The 21,329-nt window shown below is 44.8% G+C and overlaps 1 protein-coding gene across 2 annotated transcripts in view; it reads left to right on the top strand.

Moving 5' to 3' along the window:
- The window catches only part of ABCG1 (ATP binding cassette subfamily G member 1), a 133,550-nt gene extending 112,613 nt beyond the window's left edge, over nucleotides 1–20,937 (top strand). For both annotated transcript variants that reach the window (XM_069636016.1, XM_069636017.1), the window contains exons 13-15: nucleotides 1,073–1,231; nucleotides 2,834–2,952; nucleotides 19,597–20,937. In XM_069636016.1, coding sequence (XP_069492117.1) covers nucleotides 1,073–1,231; nucleotides 2,834–2,952; nucleotides 19,597–19,825 — 507 coding nt within the window. In that variant the 3' untranslated portion in view covers nucleotides 19,826–20,937. The remainder of the gene's footprint in view (nucleotides 1–1,072; nucleotides 1,232–2,833; nucleotides 2,953–19,596) is intronic.
- The last annotated feature ends 392 nt before the right edge of the window (nucleotides 20,938–21,329 follow it).

Raw genomic sequence — 21,329 nt, 5'->3', positions numbered from 1 at the left:
TGTTAGTAGTGTCGTGAGCGATGCACCGCCATTGCCCTGTTAGTAGCGTCGTGAGCAGTGCACCTCCATTGCCCTGTTAGTAGTGTTGTGAGCGATGCACCGCCATTGCTCTGTTAGTAGCGTTGTGACCGATGCACCGCCATTGCCCTGTTAGTAGTGTTGTGAGCCATGCACTGCCGTTGCCCTGTTAGTGGTGTTGTGAGCGGTGCACCACCATTGCCCTGTTAGTAGCTTTGTGAGCGATGCACCGCCATTGCCCTATTAGTAGCGTTGTGAGTGATGCACCGCCATTGCCCTGTTAGTAGCGTTGTGAGCGATGCACCGCCATTGCCCTATTAGTAGCGCTGTGAGCGATGCACCGCCATTGCCCTGTTAGTAGCGTTGTGAGCGATGCACCGCCATTGCCCTGTTAGTGACGTGAGCGATGCACTGCCATTGCCCTGTTAGTAGTGTTGTGAGCAATGCACCGCCATTGCCCTGTTAGTAGTGTCGTGAGTGATGCACCACCATTGCCCTGTTAGTAGTGTTGTGAGCGATGCACCGCCATTGCCCTGTTAGTGGTGTCATGAGCGATGCACTGCCATTGCCCTGTTAGTGGTGTCATGAGCGATGCACCACCATTGCCCGGTTAGTAGTGTCCCTGTCCAGGGTTGCAGAAAAAGAGAGGACAGCAGAACATTCAATACCTTTCTTCAATAATTATACCTATCCTAAAATGAAATTGAAAGATGTGTAATATACCTTAAATCTCACTGAAATGTGAACTCTGACCTACGTATTATTCTGAGGCATTAGCCATTTTTCTGTTCCATATATATTTATCCGATTTTCTCAGCTGGCTTCACTTTCTGCCTATTGTATTGGCTTTGCGGAATTGTCTCCGTTTTTTGGTTTGGAAATTTTGACGTCTTAATCCGATGTAGTGGTAAGTCGATTGTTGATATGGTTCCTATGTAATGATTTTCACGTGTGAGAAAGGACTCTTTCGGAAGGCCTTTGCCACTGTAAAACATGCGCTCCCCCATTTCGCAATCGTCATTTCTGGTAACTGTGGGTATTTTTTCTTTTTTAGATTATGTTTCCCGTGGCCTACTGCAGCATTGTTTACTGGATGACGTCGCAGCCTTGCGATGCACTGCGATTCGTCTTGTTCTCGGCCCTGGGCACAATGACATCACTTGTGGCTCAGTCCTTGGGGCTTCTGATAGGCGCAGCCTCCACGTCATTGCAGGTAACAGAACATTCATATTTCTCCATCCAACCATATGGGGAAGAGCTGAAACAATGCACGTGATGGTTTTGTGTTGGTTACAGAGCTGGCTGACGCGGTACAAACTCATCAGCATAACCTCTGCGTTGAGTAAAGGTGTAACTTGTGGCAGGTTTTTACATTTTCTTTATTTGCAGAAACACAGAAATGTACTATTTTGAAAATGTAAATCATAGCAACATACTTCATACATGACAAAGAATAATGTACTTCATAATATAAAAAAACGTTAACTACTTTGAAAAAACACATATTTAATGCTCCTGACAAGCCCTTGCCCTTCCTAGCATAGTCTGTGACCAGGCATGTGCAATAGAAAAGGCAGACATTAGTAGCTTATTTGACATCCATTGCAAATGCACTTTTATTCAAGCAAATTTCAGGTTGGTTTTGTTTTTTTGGCTTGAGAGTATCTATGAAATTATAAAAATGTAAACAATCCTGTAAATGAGCACAGAGAATGAACACTCATTCAGAAATCCAAAACAGTCTCCACGATGTTTGGTTGGCAACTGAAATAACCAATGGGTGGCCTGCTGCCACACCCAAGCAGTTCTTGACTCTCGAGGTGGACCATGTACTGTTTCAGAGACAACCAAAGATGCCCCAGTTTCACATATTGCGTGCTGCGATATTTGCTGCCTGCCCTTTTTGTTGGTGGCTTTATACCTCATCTCAAATTTCCTGAATTTTCATTGACAGGTGTGCTGCTGCAATCAAAATGCTGTGCGTAGCATCACACATAAGATAGTGTGGCATGACAGGGCACTAACCCATTATAGACTTGAGCAAATAATTTGGCAATATGCCCGAGACTGTGGGCCATTACCACATACGGTAATGCCCACAGGGCCCATAGTTACAGGCACAAACATAGGCAGGACCTTAACGAAGGACCCGGGGGCATTACCTATGCGGTAATGGCACGCAGTCGAGGGGAATATTGCCATTAGTACCCTGGCCCATAAGACTGGGGTACTAATGTTTTTTTTTTCCCGGCTGCGAGACACGCTGCGTTTCACAGCGGGAAAAAAGCATTAGAAAATGGCCACCACAGACAGAAAAACGTAGTCCGTTTTCTCTTTCCGCGGCAGCCATAGTAAACAAAGAAAATGGCTGCCATGGAAGGGGAAAAGGGACGACGTGTAGTGTCTTCTCCTTTTCCATAGAAGCCATTTGCGTACATTGAAAAAAAAAAGAAAACAGAAAAAATGGCCTCCATGGAACAGGGAGAAGGGACTACGTGTGGTCCCATCTCCCTTTCCATGGTGGCCTGAAAGAAAAAAAAAAGAATAACGAAGACGGCGCGAGGGATGCGCAGGTAAGTGAGCGGGATTACCACGAGGTATGGCTTGCAAATGCACCAATCGGTGCGTTTGTTTCTTCTGCATCTGTGATTAGGCACACAGACTGTCCTTACAAACATGCACATCGGGACCACACCACGCATGTTTTTTGTTTTTTGACCTATGTACCAGTAGTGTTTCTTGGGTAAAATGTTTTGATTTCATGGATATCTTGAAAGCAAAGCGTCATTCGGTTTTCTTTGCCATTTCTTTCCAGGTTGCAACATTTGTGGGACCAGTGACAGCCATCCCAGTGCTCCTTTTCTCTGGCTTCTTCGTCAGCTTCGATACAATCCCAGCATATCTGCAGTGGATGTCCTACATGTCATACGTCAGGTAGTCTTTCACTCTGTACAGCAGTATGAATCGCAGGCAAAGGGATCCTGGTTAGCCCAGTTTATCATTGGCAGGAGCCCGGGTGCCTTGCAAATTGGCAGGTCAACCTCCTTCATTTAAGGCCCTTCAGAAACATTTGCTTCTCTGTTTCCTACCGTGATTATGCTACTACCATGCACTGATGTATAAGGACATTATGCACTTGATAAAGCCCAGGTTTGGTCTGTGTCAAACAATTGGCCCAACGTGTGGTCATTCTGGCAGGAAATCACAGAGACTATGAACAGGCTCTTAATGTCAAACCTTGATTTGGATTTTCAAACTGTGAGTTTGGGGAGAATGACCTTTTGGGGGGATCTGACCTATCCAGAAAGATGTTGGTTTTTTAAGGCTGCCCTTTCTACTAAGAAAATCTTACTCAGGGATTGGAAGGGTGTTGGTATTCCCCGTAAGGCGGCTTGGGCTGAGGATCTGCACAAAATGTCACTGCTGGAAAGGGTTATTTTATCTAAGCAGAAGAAAATGAATTTGTATGAGGGAATCTGGGGGAGGTTTTTGGAATTGATGTGATTTACTTTGATCTGTGCTCTGTTTACCTGGCCTGTTTGTATTGTTTTATTGTAAATCATTTAATAAACATGTGAATACAAAAAGAAACTGGACCGAAAAACGAAAGCAAATTGGCCCACATTTGCATATGACAATTCATGATTTTTTTTACAAATACTCTTCAAGCATTCCATGCGTCCCAGTAGTGGCAGAAATCGTGGCAAATTATACATTGTAAAGCCTGCTGTCCAGAAGCATTGGACACAAACAGTAACCGTACAGTTCACAAAGTCATCAAACTAGCTCACATTGGCCCCAAAACTGTAGAACTGGCCTACATTGTCCTTTTGGGTCAGCTCTCCAGGCATTGGCCTCTGGCCACATAATCCACCCTGAACCCGAAAGCCTTCCACTTGATGCTTTAACGTTGTTAAAGGGACGTTATGGTTACAAGTAAAACCAGAAAACCTCAGAAATTCGCCAGTTATGGTAAGCTAAGCAACCATAACTCAGGGCACCACCGTAACTGCTAAGACTAACACCCAGGACATCAAAGATGACATAACAAATGTAATTGTTGACATCACTGATGACATCACATATCTGGCCCACTTGTTTTTCTTCACTGAAATATCTAGTTTATAAGTTATAAGCCGCCCAAAAAGTGCTCTTCCTATGAGTTGAGCAACTGAACCATAACTACACGGCTGCTACCGCAGGCCGTGTAATATGTACTTCCTTATTTTACATTTCTTTAATTGTATAGTTTGTTATTTGTACCTCTTAATTTGTACTGCTTAATGTTTAGTGTAGTTTATTAATCCTGGGTCAGTATAAAATCGAATCCATATTCTCCCAGGAACGCTGCCCGATCATGACATTGGAAGCATTGTCTGACGTGTCCTATCTACCAGCCTGGAGATGGAGTCTTCCAATTACTGTGGTGTATCGGCAAGCCTGTGGAGCCACGGCTATCATATCCTTGCCCACGAGAGACTCGGCATGCGCAGGAAGAAAGTATGAAAAGCCTTTTCCCATGTTTTTATGCAGCACCCGTTCTCAGGAGACTAACAGAGATATAGAGAGGGAAGGAGACTCCGGACTGATCCTTATAAACCTAGAAGGCATGCATGCTCTCCAAACAGCCACAGGCCCATACTGCACACAATGCTGAATGCCCTTAAGAAGTTCACAACAAGAAATCTAGAAGTCAAGCAGGGGTTTAATGTATGCTCAGCTGGAGCTGGCATTAATGCAGCCAAAATAACTCACTGCCATTGTTAGCAGGGGCCAATCTCAGGGCTTTACTTTAGTGGCATGAAGAGACGGCCATTATTAGCAGGAACCAATCTCAGGTCTTTACTTTAGTGTGCATGGAGAGACAGCCATTGATAGCAGGGACCAATCTCAGGGCTCAGTGCTTTACTTTAGTGACATGAGGAGCCAGCCATTGTTAGCAAGGGCCGATTTTAGAGCTTTACTTAAGAGGCATGGAGAGACAGCCATTGTTAGCAGGGGCCGATTGCAGGACTTCACTTCAGTGGCATGAAGAGACAGCCATTGTTAGCAGGGGGCGACCTTAGAGCTTTACTTTAGTGGCATGAAGAGGCAGCCATTGTTAGCAGGAGCCGATCTCAGGTCTTTACTTTAGTGGCATGGAGAGACAGCCATTGTTAGTAGGGGCCGATCTCAGGGCTTTACTTTAGTGGCATGAAGAGACAGCCATTGTTAGCAGGGGGGGACCTTAAAGCTTTACTTTAGTGGCGTGAAGAGACAGCCATTGTTAGCAGGGGCCGATCTCAGGTCTTTACTTTAGTGGCATGGAGAGGCAGCCATTGTTAGCAGGGACCGACCTCAGGTCTTTACTTTAGTGGCATGGTGAGACAGTTATTGTTAGCAGGGGCAATCTCAGGTCTTTACTGGCATGAAGAGATGGCCATTGTTAGCAGGGACCGATCTCAGGGCTTTACTTTAGTGGCATGAAGAGACAGACATTGTTAGAAGGAACTGATCTCAGGGCTTTACTTTAGTGGCATGAAGAGACAGACATTGTTAGCAGGAACCAATCTCAGGGGCTTTACTTTTGTGGCATGAAGAGATGGCCATTGTTATCAGGGACCAATCTCAGGGCATGCATGCTCTACAAACAGCCACAGGCCCATACTGCACACAATGCTGAATGCCCTTAAGAAGTTCACAACAAGAAATCTAGAAGTCAAGCAGGGGTTTAATGTATGCTCAGCTGGAGCTGGCATTAATGCAGCCAAAATAACTCACTGCCATTGTTAGCAGGGGCCAATCTCAGGGCTTTACTTTAGTGGCATGAAGAGACGGCCATTATTAGCAGGAACCAATCTCAGGTCTTTACTTTAGTGTGCATGGAGAGACAGCCATTGATAGCAGGGACCAATCTCCGGGCTTTACTTTAGAGGCATGAGGAGCCAGCCATTGTTAGCAAGGGCCGATTTTAGAGCTTTACTTTAGAGGCATGGAGAGACAGCCATTGTTAGCAGGGGCCGATTGCAGGACTTCACTTTAGTGGCATGAAGAGACAGCCATTGTTAGCAGGGGGCGACCTTAGAGCTTTACTTTAGTGGCATGAAGAGGCAGCCATTGTTAGCAGGAGCCGATCTCAGGTCTTTACTTTAGTGGCATGGAGAGACAGCCATTGTTAGCAGGGGCCGATCTCAGGGCTTTACTTTAGTGGCATGAAGAGACAGCCATTGTTAGCAGGGGGGGACCTTAGAGCTTTACTTTAGTGGCGTGAAGAGACGGCCATTGTTAGCAGGGGCCGATCTCAGGTCTTTACTTTAGTGGCATGGAGAGACAGCCATTGTTAGCAGGGACCGACATCAAGTCTTTACTTTAGTGGCATGGTGAGACAGTTATTGTTAGCAGGGGCAATCTCAGGTCTTTACCGGCATGAAGAGATGGCCATTGTTAGCAGGGACCGATCTCAGGCCTTTACTTTAGTGGCATGAAGAGACAGACATTGTTAGCAGGAACCGATCTCAGGGCTTTACTTTAGTGGCATGAAGAGACAATCATTGTTAGCAGGAACCGATCTGAGGGCTTTACTTTTGTGGCATGAAGAGATGGCCATTGTTATCAGGGACCGATCTCAGGGCTTTACTTTAGTGTCATGAAGAGACGGCCATTGTTAGCAGGTACCGATCTTAGGGCTTTAGTGGCATGAAGAGACGGCCATTGTTAGCAGGAACCGATCTCAGAGTTTTAGTTTAGTGACATGAGGAGACAGCCATTGTTAGCAGGGACCGATTGCAGGGCTTTACTTTAGTGACATGAAGAGACAGCCATTGTTAGCAGGGACCGATCTAAGGGCTTTACTTTAGTGGCGTGAAGAGACGGCTATTGTTAGCAGTGACCGATCTAAGGGCTTTACTTTAGTGGCAGGAAGAGACAGCCATTGTTAGCAGGAACCGATCTCAGGGCTTTACTTTAGTGGCATGAACAGACAGCCATTGTTAGCAGGGGCCGATCGCAGGGCTTTACTTTAGTGACATGAAGAGACAGCCATTGTTAGCAGGGACCGATTTAAGGGCTTTACTTTAGTGGCATGAAGATATGGCCATTGATAGCAGGAACTGATCTAGGAGCTTTACTTTAGTGGCGTGAAGAGACAGCCATTGTTAGCAGGGACTGATCTCAGGGCTTTACTTTAGTGGCATGAAGGGACGGCCATTGTTAGCAGAGACCGATCTCAGTGCTTTACTTTAGTGGCATGAAGGGACAGCCATTGTTAGCAGGGGCCGATCTTAGAGCTTTACTTTAGTGGCATGAAGAGATGGCCATTGTTAGCAGGGACCGATCTAAGGGCTTTACTTTAGTGGCATGAAGGAATGGCCATTGTTAGCAGGGACCGATCTAAGGGCTTTACTTTAGTGGTATGAAGAGATGGCCATTGTTAGCAGGAACTGATCTAAGGGCTTTACTTAATTGGCATGCAGAGACAGCCATAGTCAGCATGGACCAATCTAAGGGCTTTACTTTAGTGGCATGAAGTGACGGCTATTGTTAGCAGGGACCGATCGCAGAACTTTACTTTAGTGGCATGAAGAGACGGCCATTGTTAGCAGGGACCGATCTCAGGCCTCAGGGCTTTACTTTAGTGGCATGTAGAGACAGCCATTGTTAGCAGGGACCGATCTCAGGGTTTTACTTTAGTGGCATGAGGAGATGGCCATTGTTAGCAGGGGCCGATCTTAGAGCTTTACTTTAGTGGCATGAAGAGATGGCCATTGTTAGCAGGAACCGATCTCAGGGCTTTACTTTAGTGGCATGAAGAGACAGCCATTGTTAGTAGGGGGGCGATTTTAGAGCTTTACTTTAGTGGCATGAAGAGATGGCCATTGTTAGCAGGAGCCGATCTCAGGTCTTTACTTTAGTGCCATGGAGAGACAGCCATTGTTAACAGGTGCCGATCTCGGGGCTTTACTTTAGTGGCATGGAGAGACAGCCATTGTTAGCAGGGACCGACCTCAGGTCTTTACTTTAGTGGCATGAACAGACAGCCATTGTTAGCAGGGGCCGATCGCAGGGCTTTACTTTAGTGAAATGAAGAGACAGCCATTGTCAGCAGGGACTGATCTAAGGACTTTCCTTTAGTGGCATGAAGAGATGGCCATTGATAGCAGGAACCGATCTAAAAGCTTTACTTTAGTGGCATGAAGAGACAGCCATTGTTAGCAGGGACTGATCTCAGGGCTTTACTTTGGTGGCATGAAGGGATGGCCATTGTTAGCAGAGACCGATCTCAGTGCTTTACTTTAGTGGCATGAAGGGACGGCCAGTGTTAGCAGGGGCCGATCTTAGAGCTTTACTTTAGTGGCATGAAGAGATGGCCATTGTTAGCAGGGATCGATCTAAGGACTTTACTTTAGTGGCATTAAGAGACGGCCATTGTTAGCAGAGACCAATCTAAGGGTTTTACTTTAGTGGCATGAAGGAATGGCCATTGTTAGCAGGGACCGATCTAAGGGCTTTACTTTAGTGGCATGAAGAGATGGCCATTGTTAGCAGGAACTGATCTAAGGGCTTTACTTAATTGGCATTTAGAGACAGCCATAGTTAGCAGGGACCAATCTAAGGGCTTTACTTTAGTGGCATGAAGTGACCCCCATTGTTAGCAGGGACCGATCGCAGGACTTTACTTTAGTTACATGAAGAGACAGCCATTGTTAGCAGGGACCGATCTCAGGCCTCAGGGCTTTACTTTAGTGGCATGAAGAGACAGCCATTGTTAGCAGGGATCGATCTCAGGGTTTTACTTTAGTGGCATGAGGAGATGGCCATTGTTAGCAGGGGCCGATCTTAGAGCTTTACTTTAGTGGCATGAAGAGATGGCCATTGTTAGCAGGAACCGATCTCAGGGCTTTACTTTAGTGGCATGAAGAGACAGCCATTGTTAGTAGGGGGGCGATTTTAGAGCTTTACTTTAGTGGCATGAAGAGATGGCCATTGTTAGCAGGAGCCGATCTCAGGTCTTTACTTTAGTGGCATGGAGAGACAGCCATTGTTAGCAGGGGCCGATCTCGGGGCTTTACTTTAGTGGCATGAAGAGACAGCCATTGTTAGCAGGGGGCGACCTTAGAGCTTTACTTTAGTGGCGTGAAGAGACAGCCATTGTTAGCAGGGGCCGATCTCAGGTCTTTACTTTAGTGGCATGAAGAGATGGCCATTGTTAGCACGGACCGACCTCAGGTCTTTACTTTAGTGGCATTAAGAGATGGCCATTGTTAGCAGTGACCAATCTAAGGGTTTTACTTTAGTGGCATGAAGGAATGGCCATTGTTAGCAGGGACCGATCTAAGGGCTTTACTTTAGTGGCATGAAGAGATGGCCATTGTTAGCAGGAACTGATCTAAGGGCTTTACTTAATTGGCATGTAGAGACAGCCATAGTTAGCAGGGACCGATCTAAGGGCTTTACTTTAGTGGCATGAAGTGACGGCCATTGTTAGCAGGGACCGATCGCAGGACTTTACTTTAGTTACATGAAGAGACAGCCATTGTTAGCAGGGACCGATCTCAGGCCTCAGGGCTTTACTTTAGTGGCATGAAGAGACAGCCATTGTTAGCAGGGATCGATCTCAGGGTTTTACTTTAGTGGCATGAGGAGATGGCCATTGTTAGCAGGGGCCGATCTTAGAGCTTTACTTTAGTGGCATGAAGAGATGGCCATTGTTAGCAGGAACCGATCTCAGGGCTTTACTTTAGTGGCATGAAGAGACAGCCATTGTTAGTAGGGGGGCGATTTTAGAGCTTTACTTTAGTGGCATGAAGAGATGGCCATTGTTAGCAGGAGCCGATCTCAGGTCTTTACTTTAGTGGCATGGAGAGACAGCCATTGTTAGCAGGGGCCGATCTCGGGGCTTTACTTTAGTGGCATGAAGAGACAGCCATTGTTAGCAGGGGGCGACCTTAGAGCTTTACTTTAGTGGCGTGAAGAGACAGCCATTGTTAGCAGGGGCCGATCTCAGGTCTTTACTTTAGTGGCATGAAGAGATGGCCATTGTTAGCACGGACCGACCTCAGGTCTTTACTTTAGTGGCATTAAGAGATGGCCATTGTTAGCAGTGACCAATCTAAGGGTTTTACTTTAGTGGCATGAAGGAATGGCCATTGTTAGCAGGGACCGATCGAGGGCTTTACTTTAGTGGCATGAAGAGACGGCCATTGTTAGCAGGAACTGATCTAAGGGCTTTACTTAATTGGCATGTAGAGACAGCCATAGTTAGCAGGGACCGATCGCAGGACTTTACTTTAGTTACATGAAGAGACAGCCATTGTTAGCAGGAACCGATCTCAGGGCTTTACTTTAGTGGCATGAAGAGACAACCATTGTTAGCAGGAACCGATCTGAGGGCTTTACTTTTGTGGCATGAAGAGATGGCCATTGTTATCAGGGACCGATCTCAGGGCTTTACTTTAGTGTCATGAAGAGACGGCCATTGTTAGCAGGTACCAATCTTAGGGCTTTAGTGGCATGAAGAGACGGCCATTGTTAGCAGGAACCGATCTCAGGGTTTTAGTTTAGTGGCATGAGGAGACAGCCATTGTTAGCAGGGACCGATTGCAGGGCTTTACTTTAGTGACATGAAGAGACAGCCATTGTTCGCAGGGACCGATCTAAGGGCTTTACTTTAGTGGCGTGAAGAGACGGCCATTGTTAGCAGTGACCGATCTAAGGGCTTTACTTTAGTGGCATGAAGAGACGGCCATTGTTAGCAGGAACCGATCTCAGGGCTTTAATTTAGTGGCATGAACAGACAGCCATTGTTAGCAGGGGCCGATCGCAGGGCTTTACTTTAGTGACATGAAGAGACAGCCATTGTTAGCAGGGACTCATCTAAGGGCTTTACGTTAGTGGCATGAAGGGACGGCCATTGTTAGCAGGGACCGATCTAAGGGCTTTACTTTAGTGGCATGAAGAGATGGCCATTGATAGCAGGAACCGATCTAAGAGCTTTACTTTAGTGGCATGAAGAGACAGCCATTGTTAACAGGGACTGATCTCAGGGCTTTACTTTAGTGGCATGAAGGGACGGCCATTGTTAGCAGAGACCGATCTCAGTGCTTTACTTTAGTGGCATGAAGGGACGGCCATTGTTAGCAGGGGGCGATCTTAGAGCTTTACTTTAGTGGCATGAAGAGACGACCATTGTTAGCAGGGGCTGATCTTAGAGCTTTACTTTAGTGGCATGAAGAGATAGCCATTGTTATCAGGGACCGATCTAAGGGCTTTACTTTAGTGGCATTAAGATATGGCCATTGTTAGCAGGGACCAATTTAAGGGTTTTATTTTAGTGGCATGAAGGAATGGCCATTGTTAGCAGAGACCGATCTAAGGGCTTTACTTTAGTGGCATGAAGAGACGGCCATTGTTAGCAGGAACTGATCTAAGGGCTTTACTTAATTGGCATGTAGAGACAGCCATAGTTAGCAGGGACCGATCTAAGGGCTTTACTTTAGTGGCATGAAGTGACGGCCATTGGTAGCAGGGACCGATCGCAGGACTTTACTTTAGTTACATGAAGAGACAGCCATTGTTAGCAGGGACCGATAGCAGGGCTTTACCTTAGTGGCATGAAGAGATGGCCATTGTTAGCAGGGACCGATCTCAGGCCTCAGGGCTTTACTTTAGTGGCATGAAGAGACAGCCATTGTTAGCAGGGACCGATCTCAGGGTTTTACTTTAGTGGCATGAGGAGATGGCCATTGTTAGCAGGGGTCGATCTTAGAGCTTTACTTTAGTGGCATGAAGAGACAGCCATTGTTAGTAGGGGGGCGATCTTAGAGCTTTACATTAGTGGCATGAAGAGATGGCCATTGTTAGCAGGGGCCAATCTTAGAGCTTTACTTTAGTGGCATGAAGAGACAGCCATTGTTAGCAGGAACCGATCTCAGGGCTTTACTTTAGTGGCATGAAGAGATAGCCATTGTTAGCAGGGACCAATCTCAGGGCTTTACTTTAGTGGCATGAAGAGACAGCCATTGTTAGCAGGGACCAATCTCAGGGCTTTACTTTAGTGGCATGAGGAGACAGCCATTATTAGCAGGAACAGATATCAGGGCTTTATTTAGTGGCATGAAGAGACAGCCATTGTTAACAGGGACCGATCTCAGGGCTTTAGTTTAGTGGCATGAGGAGACGGCCATTGTTAGCAGGGGCCGATCTTAGAGCTTTACTTTAGTGGCGTGAAGAGACAGCCATTTTTAGTAGGGGGGGATCTTAGAGCTTTACTTTAGTTGCATGAATTGATGGCCATTGTTAGCAGGGGCCGATCTTAGAGCTTTACTTTAGTGGCATTAAGAGACAGCCACTGTTAGCAGGAACCGATCTCAGAACTTTACTTTAGTGGCATGAAGAGATAGCCATTGTTAGCAGGAACCGATCTCAGGGATTTATTTAGTGGCATGAAGAGACAGCCATTGTTAGCAGGGACCGATTGCAGGGCTTTACTTTAGTGACATGAAGAGACAGCCATTGTTCGCAGGGACCGATCTAAGGGCTTTACTTTAGTGGCGTGAAGAGACGGCCATTGTTAGCAGTGACCGATCTAAGGGCTTTACTTTAGTGGCATGAAGAGACGGCCATTGTTAGCAGGAACCGATCTCAGGGCTTTAATTTAGTGGCATGAACAGACAGCCATTGTTAGCAGGGGCCGATCGCAGGGCTTTACTTTAGTGACATGAAGAGACAGCCATTGTTAGCAGGGACTCATCTAAGGGCTTTACGTTAGTGGCATGAAGGGACGGCCATTGTTAGCAGGGACCGATCTAAGGGCTTTACTTTAGTGGCATGAAGAGATGGCCATTGATAGCAGGAACCGATCTAAGAGCTTTACTTTAGTGGCATGAAGAGACAGCCATTGTTAACAGGGACTGATCTCAGGGCTTTACTTTAGTGGCATGAAGGGACGGCCATTGTTAGCAGAGACCGATCTCAGTGCTTTACTTTAGTGGCATGAAGGGACGGCCATTGTTAGCAGGGGGCGATCTTAGAGCTTTACTTTAGTGGCATGAAGAGACGACCATTGTTAGCAGGGGCTGATCTTAGAGCTTTACTTTAGTGGCATGAAGAGATAGCCATTGTTAGCAGGGACCGATCTAAGGGCTTTACTTTAGTGGCATTAAGATATGGCCATTGTTAGCAGGGACCAATTTAAGGGTTTTATTTTAGTGGCATGAAGGAATGGCCATTGTTAGCAGAGACCGATCTAAGGGCTTTACTTTAGTGGCATGAAGAGACGGCCATTGTTAGCAGGAACTGATCTAAGGGCTTTACTTAATTGGCATGTAGAGACAGCCATAGTTAGCAGGGACCGATCTAAGGGCTTTACTTTAGTGGCATGAAGTGACGGCCATTGGTAGCAGGGACCGATCGCAGGACTTTACTTTAGTTACATGAAGAGACAGCCATTGTTAGCAGGGACCGATAGCAGGGCTTTACCTTAGTGGCATGAAGAGATGGCCATTGTTAGCAGGGACCGATCTCAGGCCTCAGGGCTTTACTTTAGTGGCATGAAGAGACAGCCATTGTTAGCAGGGACCGATCTCAGGGTTTTACTTTAGTGGCATGAGGAGATGGCCATTGTTAGCAGGGGTCGATCTTAGAGCTTTACTTTAGTGGCATGAAGAGACAGCCATTGTTAGTAGGGGGGCGATCTTAGAGCTTTACATTAGTGGCATGAAGAGATGGCCATTGTTAGCAGGGGCCAATCTTAGAGCTTTACTTTAGTGGCATGAAGAGACAGCCATTGTTAGCAGGAACCGATCTCAGGGCTTTACTTTAGTGGCATGAAGAGATAGCCATTGTTAGCAGGGACCAATCTCAGGGCTTTAATTTAGTGGCATGAAGAGACAGCCATTGTTAGCAGGGACCAATCTCAGGGCTTTACTTTAGTGGCATGAGGAGACAGCCATTATTAGCAGGAACAGATATCAGGGCTTTATTTAGTGGCATGAAGAGACAGCCATTGTTAACAGGGACCGATCTCAGGGCTTTAGTTTAGTGGCATGAGGAGACGGCCATTGTTAGCAGGGGCCGATCTTAGAGCTTTACTTTAGTGGCGTGAAGAGACAGCCATTTTTAGTAGGGGGGGATCTTAGAGCTTTACTTTAGTTGCATGAATTGATGGCCATTGTTAGCAGGGGCCGATCTTAGAGCTTTACTTTAGTGGCATTAAGAGACAGCCACTGTTAGCAGGAACCGATCTCAGAACTTTACTTTAGTGGCATGAAGAGATAGCCATTGTTAGCAGGAACCGATCTCAGGGATTTATTTAGTGGCATGAAGAGACAGCCATTGTTAACAGGGACCGATCTCAGGGCTTTATTTTAGTGGCATGGAGAGAGAGCCATTGTTAGCAGGGACCGATCTCGGGGCTTTAGTTCAGTGGCATGAGGAGACGGCCATTGTTAGCAGGGGCCGATCTTAGAGCTGTACTTTAGCGGCATGAAGAGACAGCCATTGTTAGCAGGGGCCGATCTTAGGGCTTTACTTTAGTGGCATGAAGAGACAGAGTTCAATGAGGCACAATTCCCCAAAAAAATATAAAAATAAAATGTATAATGTCCTCCTTATTAAATTCAAGTACAGTCATTGAGCCATGGGTGAAGGTTTCGTAAGTAGCAGACCAGCTCACTCGCTGCCATTGATCTAGTACAATAACATTAATAAAAGTCAGATTCCTGAGAAGAGGCAAAACATGCATGGTTTTGAGCAGTCAGTGGGGGAAGGGAACACGCTGAAGTGTCACTGGCACTTTATCTAAAAACACGTCAAATAAAATATAAAACAGAGAACTGGGGGGCCAACATCAGGAATAGTAAGTAGACAACAGCACGATCAATTGTTTTTAAATTCTCAGACACAGTCTAAGAATCATGGACACCTTTTGAGAGAAGGCCTCTGAAAAACATCATGTATTACATCTTTGAAATAAATGGAAAATCAAGCTTCCAAACAATTTTAAACTTCAAGTTTTGGTTACTTATAGTATGTGACTTCCGCCAGCTAATATCAAGTGTGGGGGGTGTTTGGTACATGTGCTTGTTCACGGGATAGTGAAAAGCCTTCTTTGAGTTGTTCTAGATTGGATGTAGCATAATAAATAGACATTGAAACAAAGGATTCTGACAACAGGCTTCGGCAACCAAAAACAAAGAACTTTCCGCAGTTCTTTCTTGATTCATAGGTGGTCCTTCACTGTGGAAAAAAACCTGCTTGTGATTATCATGAGGCCATTGGCTTACCCATAGCAGCATTGGATTTAGAAGCTGAGATTATGGATTCTATCAGTTTCTATTCCTTTAAAGGCCACAGGCACATCTGATCTGCCTACAATGGTTTTGCACTAATCTCTGTGAGGAAATCTGAAGGTAAGAGGGCCTATATATATTAGCATATATAGACCTTGCTTCTGCAATCCTGATAAACACAAACCACACCTCCCGTTTTGCTCAGTTTCACGGTCCTATTCATGTTATTATTGCAAATAAAACACTTATCCCTTCTCGTGTGCTCAGCAAACAAGACTACTGTGCGAGCCTACTTCTTGGTCCAACACTCAACTCTTTTTTTCCCCTCAACAAAGACATCCACTGCACCCTTTTCAACATTTCCAGATCCTCCTTTACCTAACGTCACCATGCTGGATGACTCTCCCATCACAATGACTCTTTCATATTCCTGCTACACCATGCTGGATGACTCTCCCATCACAATGACTCTTTTATATTCCTGCTACACCATGCTGGATGACTCTCCAATGACAATCACTCTTTCATATTCCTGCTACACCATGCTGGATGACTCTCCAATCACAATCACTCTTTCATATTCCTGCTACACCATGCTGGATGACTCTCCAAGCACAATCACTCTTTTATATTCCTGCTACACCATGCTGGATGACTCTCCAATCACAATCACTCTTTCATATTCCTGCTACACCATGCTGGATGACTCTCCAATCACAATCACTCTTTCATATTCCTGCTACACCATGCTGGATGACTCTCCAAGCACAATCACTCTTTTATATTCCTGCTACACCATGCTGAATGACTCTCCAAGCACAATCACTCTTTCATATTCCTGCTACACCATGCTGGATGACTCTCCAATCACAATCACTCTTTCATATTCGACGCTACACCATCCTGGATGACTCTCCAAGCACAATCACTCTTTGGTATTCCCACTACACCATGTTGGATGTGTTTCCAGTCACAATCACTCTTTTATATTCCCGCTACACCATACTGGATGACTCTCCAAGCAAACTCACTCTTTTATATTCCCACTACACCATGCTGAATAACTCTCCAAGCACAATCACTTTTTTATATTCCTGCTACACTATGCTGGATGACTCTCCAAGCACAATCACTCTTTTATATTCCTGCTACACCATGCTGGATGAGTCTCCAATCACAATCACTCTTTTATATTCCTGCTACGCCATGCTAGATGACTCTCCAATGACAATCACTCTTTTATATTCCTGCTACGCCATGCTGGATGACTCTCCAATGACAATCACTCTTTTATATTCCTGCTACGCCATGCTAGATGACTCTCCAATGACAATCACTCTTTTATATTCCTGCTACGCCATGCTGGATGACTCTCCAATGACAATCACTCTTTTATATTCCTGCTACGCCATGCTGGATGACTCTCCAATGACAATCACTCTTTTATATTCCTGCTACGCCATGCTAGATGACTCTCCAATGACAATCACTCTTTTATATTCCTGCTACAACATGCTGGATGAGTCTCCAATCACAATCACTCTTTTATATTCCCGCTACACCATGCTGGATGACTCTCCAAGCACACTCACTCTTGTATATTCCCACTACACCATGCTGAATGACTCTCCAAGCACAATCACTCTTTTATATTCTTGCTATACCATGCTGGATGACTCTCCAATGACAATCACTCTTTTATATTCTTGCTACGCCATGCTAGATGACTCTCCAATGACAATCACTCTTTTATATTCCCGCTACACCATGCTGGATGACTCTCCAAGCACACTCACTCTTGTATATTCCCACTACACCATGCTGAATGACTCTCCAAGCACAATCACTCTTTTATATTCTTGCTATACCATGCTGGATGACTCTCCAATGACAATCACTCTTTTATATTCCTGCTACGCCATGCTAGATGACTCTCCAATGACAATCACTCTTTTATATTCCTGCTACGCCATGCTGGATGACTCTCCAATCACAATGACTCTTTTATATTCCTGCTAAACCATGCTGGATGACTCTCCAAGCACAATCACTCTTTTATATTCCTGCTACACCATGCTGGATGACTCTCCAAGCACAATCACTCTTTTATATTCCTGCTACACCATGCTGGATGACTCTCCAATGACAATCACTCTTTTCTGTGTTCCTGCTACACCATGCTGCATAACTCTCCAAGCACAATCACTCTTTTTTTACATTCCTGCTACTTGTCTATAATTCCAACCATCATCTTTTCCCCACTACCTCAATGAACACATCTCACTGTACTCGCCCTCTTCAACCCTTGCTCTTTGTCACTGCACAAGCTATCACTCTCCCACTAATCCTGTGGGGCTGACTGACGGATAAAAATGAAAGCATTAACCCAGGTTTTAGATTTCACTTTTTTGTTACATATTAAAGTCATGTTATTTTTGTTTTCTTGGTTTTTTGCTTTATAATTTTCAGTTATTTGTACCTCTTGTTTTCTGTACTAAATCTTTTTTGCAGAGTAGTTTTTGCTGTGTACCAAAGCCTGCACCAACCTACACCTCCTCCTGCTTTCGTTCCTTGTCACTACTTGCATCACGCCACTGAAATGCTGTCCCTGGCACTCAAAGCCATCTCTTCAGTGGAACTCTTCAGAACCCAAATCCTTCCACCCTCCTGTCTACACTAACCAACCGACCCAGTTCTTCTGCATTCTGCACTCAGGACCACTCTATGAAACTTGGCAGGGTGTACCTTCTGGCCTCAGGGTGTCAAAGTTAAGAACGGTTGTAATGTTCTCCAGTCCCTGCCCCTAGTACATGTTTCCACTCTTACCCATTGACCACCCGGTTTGCCAATCCAACAGTGCTTTTATGTCAAGGGACACAACCGTAGGATTGCATCCACTCTCTTGTATTGCATACTTTGTAAGTCATTCCTGTTTGAAATAGCTCCCTGTTCTTCAATAAATACAACTGCAAACGTTTAGCCCTCCACAAGCAAGGTGGAATACAGTGGCAGTTATCAGAGTACGCTGATAGCACATGTAGCCCGGCACATGGGATTGAACAGCAGTCACTAGTATTTACTAGGTATTACTTTCTCACAAGAAACTATTTGTACTCCTTGCCACCATCTTAATACACGATTTGGACTTTGACCTCAGGCAGCACGGTAGGAAAAGATTGAAGCAGTTTGGCTGTTGCTGTCTGTGGTTGTAACAGCTCGGTTCTCACTATGATGCAAAACACACACACAAAAGAGAGAATCCTTAGTGTTTATGGTGGGAAGATAGATTTTTTATAATGGTTGTTTCCAACTTTGTAAAACGTTATCCCTCGCCCATGTCTTACCTGTTTGTTCACTGTGACATGTCACATGGTCAGATCTGTCCTTTTCTGGGCTGGCTGCAAGGGCTCTAGAACGTCTGTAGACCGGCCTTAGTTTCAATCGACTGCTCTATGATGCATTTAGAAGGTATCATGGTGAAAGCTCTGTTACAGTGTCAGCAATTTTGTGAAAGATTGTGCAACTCTTTCTGTAAGGGAGGCAGATGCTGAATATGGAGTTTAAAGGCACATTTTCTTCCCATAAAAAACAGCTGCTCTGAGATGCAGAGACGACCTTTCATTTTGGCCGATTGCATCTCCAATGAAGTATTGGAATGGTAGGACATGGCTGACAATGCGTTGCAACTTCAGAGCACCCTTGTAATTGAAAGAGATCCTACAAAAGATGTTAACATTTATCTAATGAATTGGACAGTGAAGAAATATATGCCATAATGTTTCCTTCTTCAAAGGTGTGAGTAGGTATTAATAGAATTAGATCATAGGTTATATTTCTTGATGAGAGTTGTCTTAGACCTTTTATAAATTTAAGGTGCAATCCAATTCCTGATCAGAGCAGATTGCCTAGGTGAGCCACCTACCACCAGCGGCTTGCCTCCAGACTTTTTTTGTTATACTATAAATGTGGACGTTTGGAAAAGAGGTCCTTCATTTTTGCAATGGTTGGTGTGATTTGCCTGTTTTAGAATATCGATAACAAATATGTCTCTAGTCTTTGAGCATGCATGAGGAGTAATCTGATTGCAGAGACGCTGTAAAATAATGTTTACATCCCATATTTACTCCTAGTGTGTACAACTGTTAGAGAACAGATGTCTTCAGTCTCATGTGATACACACTTTTAAAAATCAGGGAAATTGCATGTGAAATTGCCATGAAAATCTGGTGAGATTCGGTTGGAAGGAAGAGTGTGAGATATGCTGTGTAGGCGAAAGGAAGAAGCCCTGAACAGTGTTCATCTTTTCTTTCAGGTATGGTTTTGAAGGAGTGATCCTCTCCATTTACGGGATGGACCGTGAAGATCTCCACTGCGACAAAGACGAGCTGTGCCACTTCCAGCAGTCGAAAGCTATTCTCAAAGAGCTGGATGTGGAGGACGCCAAGCTGTACCTTGACTTTATCGTGCTTGGCGTTTTCTTTGTCGGCCTGCGGGCCATTGCCTATTTTGTGCTTAAGTACAAGATCCGTGCGCAAAGGTAATCAAAAGAACAGCCCCATGCAGGCATAACAATATGTTGACTTAGGGCAAGAGGTCTTAGTATTTGGACGAGCTGCAACAAGCCAAGACCGTTCATCTGGATCCAGACCCCTTCTTCATCATGCGCTGTACTGGATCGGTACCCATGCAGTGACCAAGTAACGTATTCTGCTGGGTCGGCTCACTTCCTCATTATACTTTCTAGCTCTGAAAAGTTAGAAAGAGAAGGAAATTAACAAATGAAGACTTACGACATAATAGAGTTGTAGTCAATTTGATGACATGGACAATGTTTGTGCTTGGGTTACCCAGCTCTTGGTAGAGTCATTTCCAGTCACATTCATCGGGGGGTTGTCACCTTGCTGCCAGTTGAAAGCCGGAAGAACCGGAATCTCAAATGTGATCTGCAATTTGAGTTTTTAAAAATAATTTCCTATTAGGAAATGAATGTGTGCAGTATTGCCAGTCTCTTGCACCCCTTCGTGTGGCTTTTACGAGTAGAGCTGTGTGCAATAGAGCCACCAAATGCATCCATTGTGAGAGACACGTCTTGCTCATGTGGTGCCAGCTGATGCATCGTCTGTATTTTCTGCGGAAATCCAGTTCTAGTATTTTGTGTCAAGAGCTGGTCTCAATTGACTCGGAACCCTAACAACAAGAATGCTAACCGATATTGAGTGTTCGTTTTAAGAACCCTATCAAATATCTAGGAACCATAGATGATCTGACTGGTCTGAAGAAGGCCAGCAAACATGTTTCGTTACACTGGAGAAACTCAATATTATAAAAAAAGTGACCAATTTTTTCAGTATGTAAATGTTGTCTTCCGCAAGGTGAATATTTGTTCCTTTTGCTGAAACCAGTGCAGTAAATATACTTGATTGTTCAAAAGGTGTATTTAATTTCCCCTTTCTTTCATTGCATTCAAAACACCTCTCTTCTGCTTTCTTAGCAACCACACTGTCAAGGTTTACTGAACTAACCAACCTTTGCACAATGTCCACTCTGGCTACCTCTTGAGTTTACAAAGACCCGGTCCTACTTCAAGGATTCAATTTCATGCATTATTTTAGATGAATCCGTGCACGTTTCGATGGATTTCATATGAAAGAAAGAAACAAATATATATATATATATACATATATATATATATATACATATATATATATATATATATATATATATATATATTTTGAAATGAGAAATCTGCCTCCCAAGCTGCCTTTGTGCATCCTGGATGATGCACGCTGTACGTTGGTGTTTTTGGGGAGCCTATATTCCCACTCACTGGTAATAACGGTCAGTGCCCATGTTGACTCACAGCATCTGGTTGTCGTACACCTGAAATATTTACATTGGAGGGCGCTGTCTGGTTCTATAGTTATGAAGTTGTGGTGACTTCCATTCCACAAACTGGTCAAGCTGACAGTATATATGGCTAAGCGATATTGAACTCAACCAATGATCCCCATTTTTAAAGCCAGTCGGGCAAAGATCAATTGTTTA

The sequence above is a fragment of the Ambystoma mexicanum genome, chromosome 7p, assembly GCF_040938575.1.
Source record: "Ambystoma mexicanum isolate Mex_15411 chromosome 7p, UKY_AmexF1_1, whole genome shotgun sequence".
Classification (NCBI taxonomy): Eukaryota; Metazoa; Chordata; class Amphibia; order Caudata; family Ambystomatidae; genus Ambystoma; species Ambystoma mexicanum.
The sequence above is the reverse complement of the archived record's forward strand: the minus strand, read 5'-3'. Positions and strand labels throughout refer to the sequence as shown.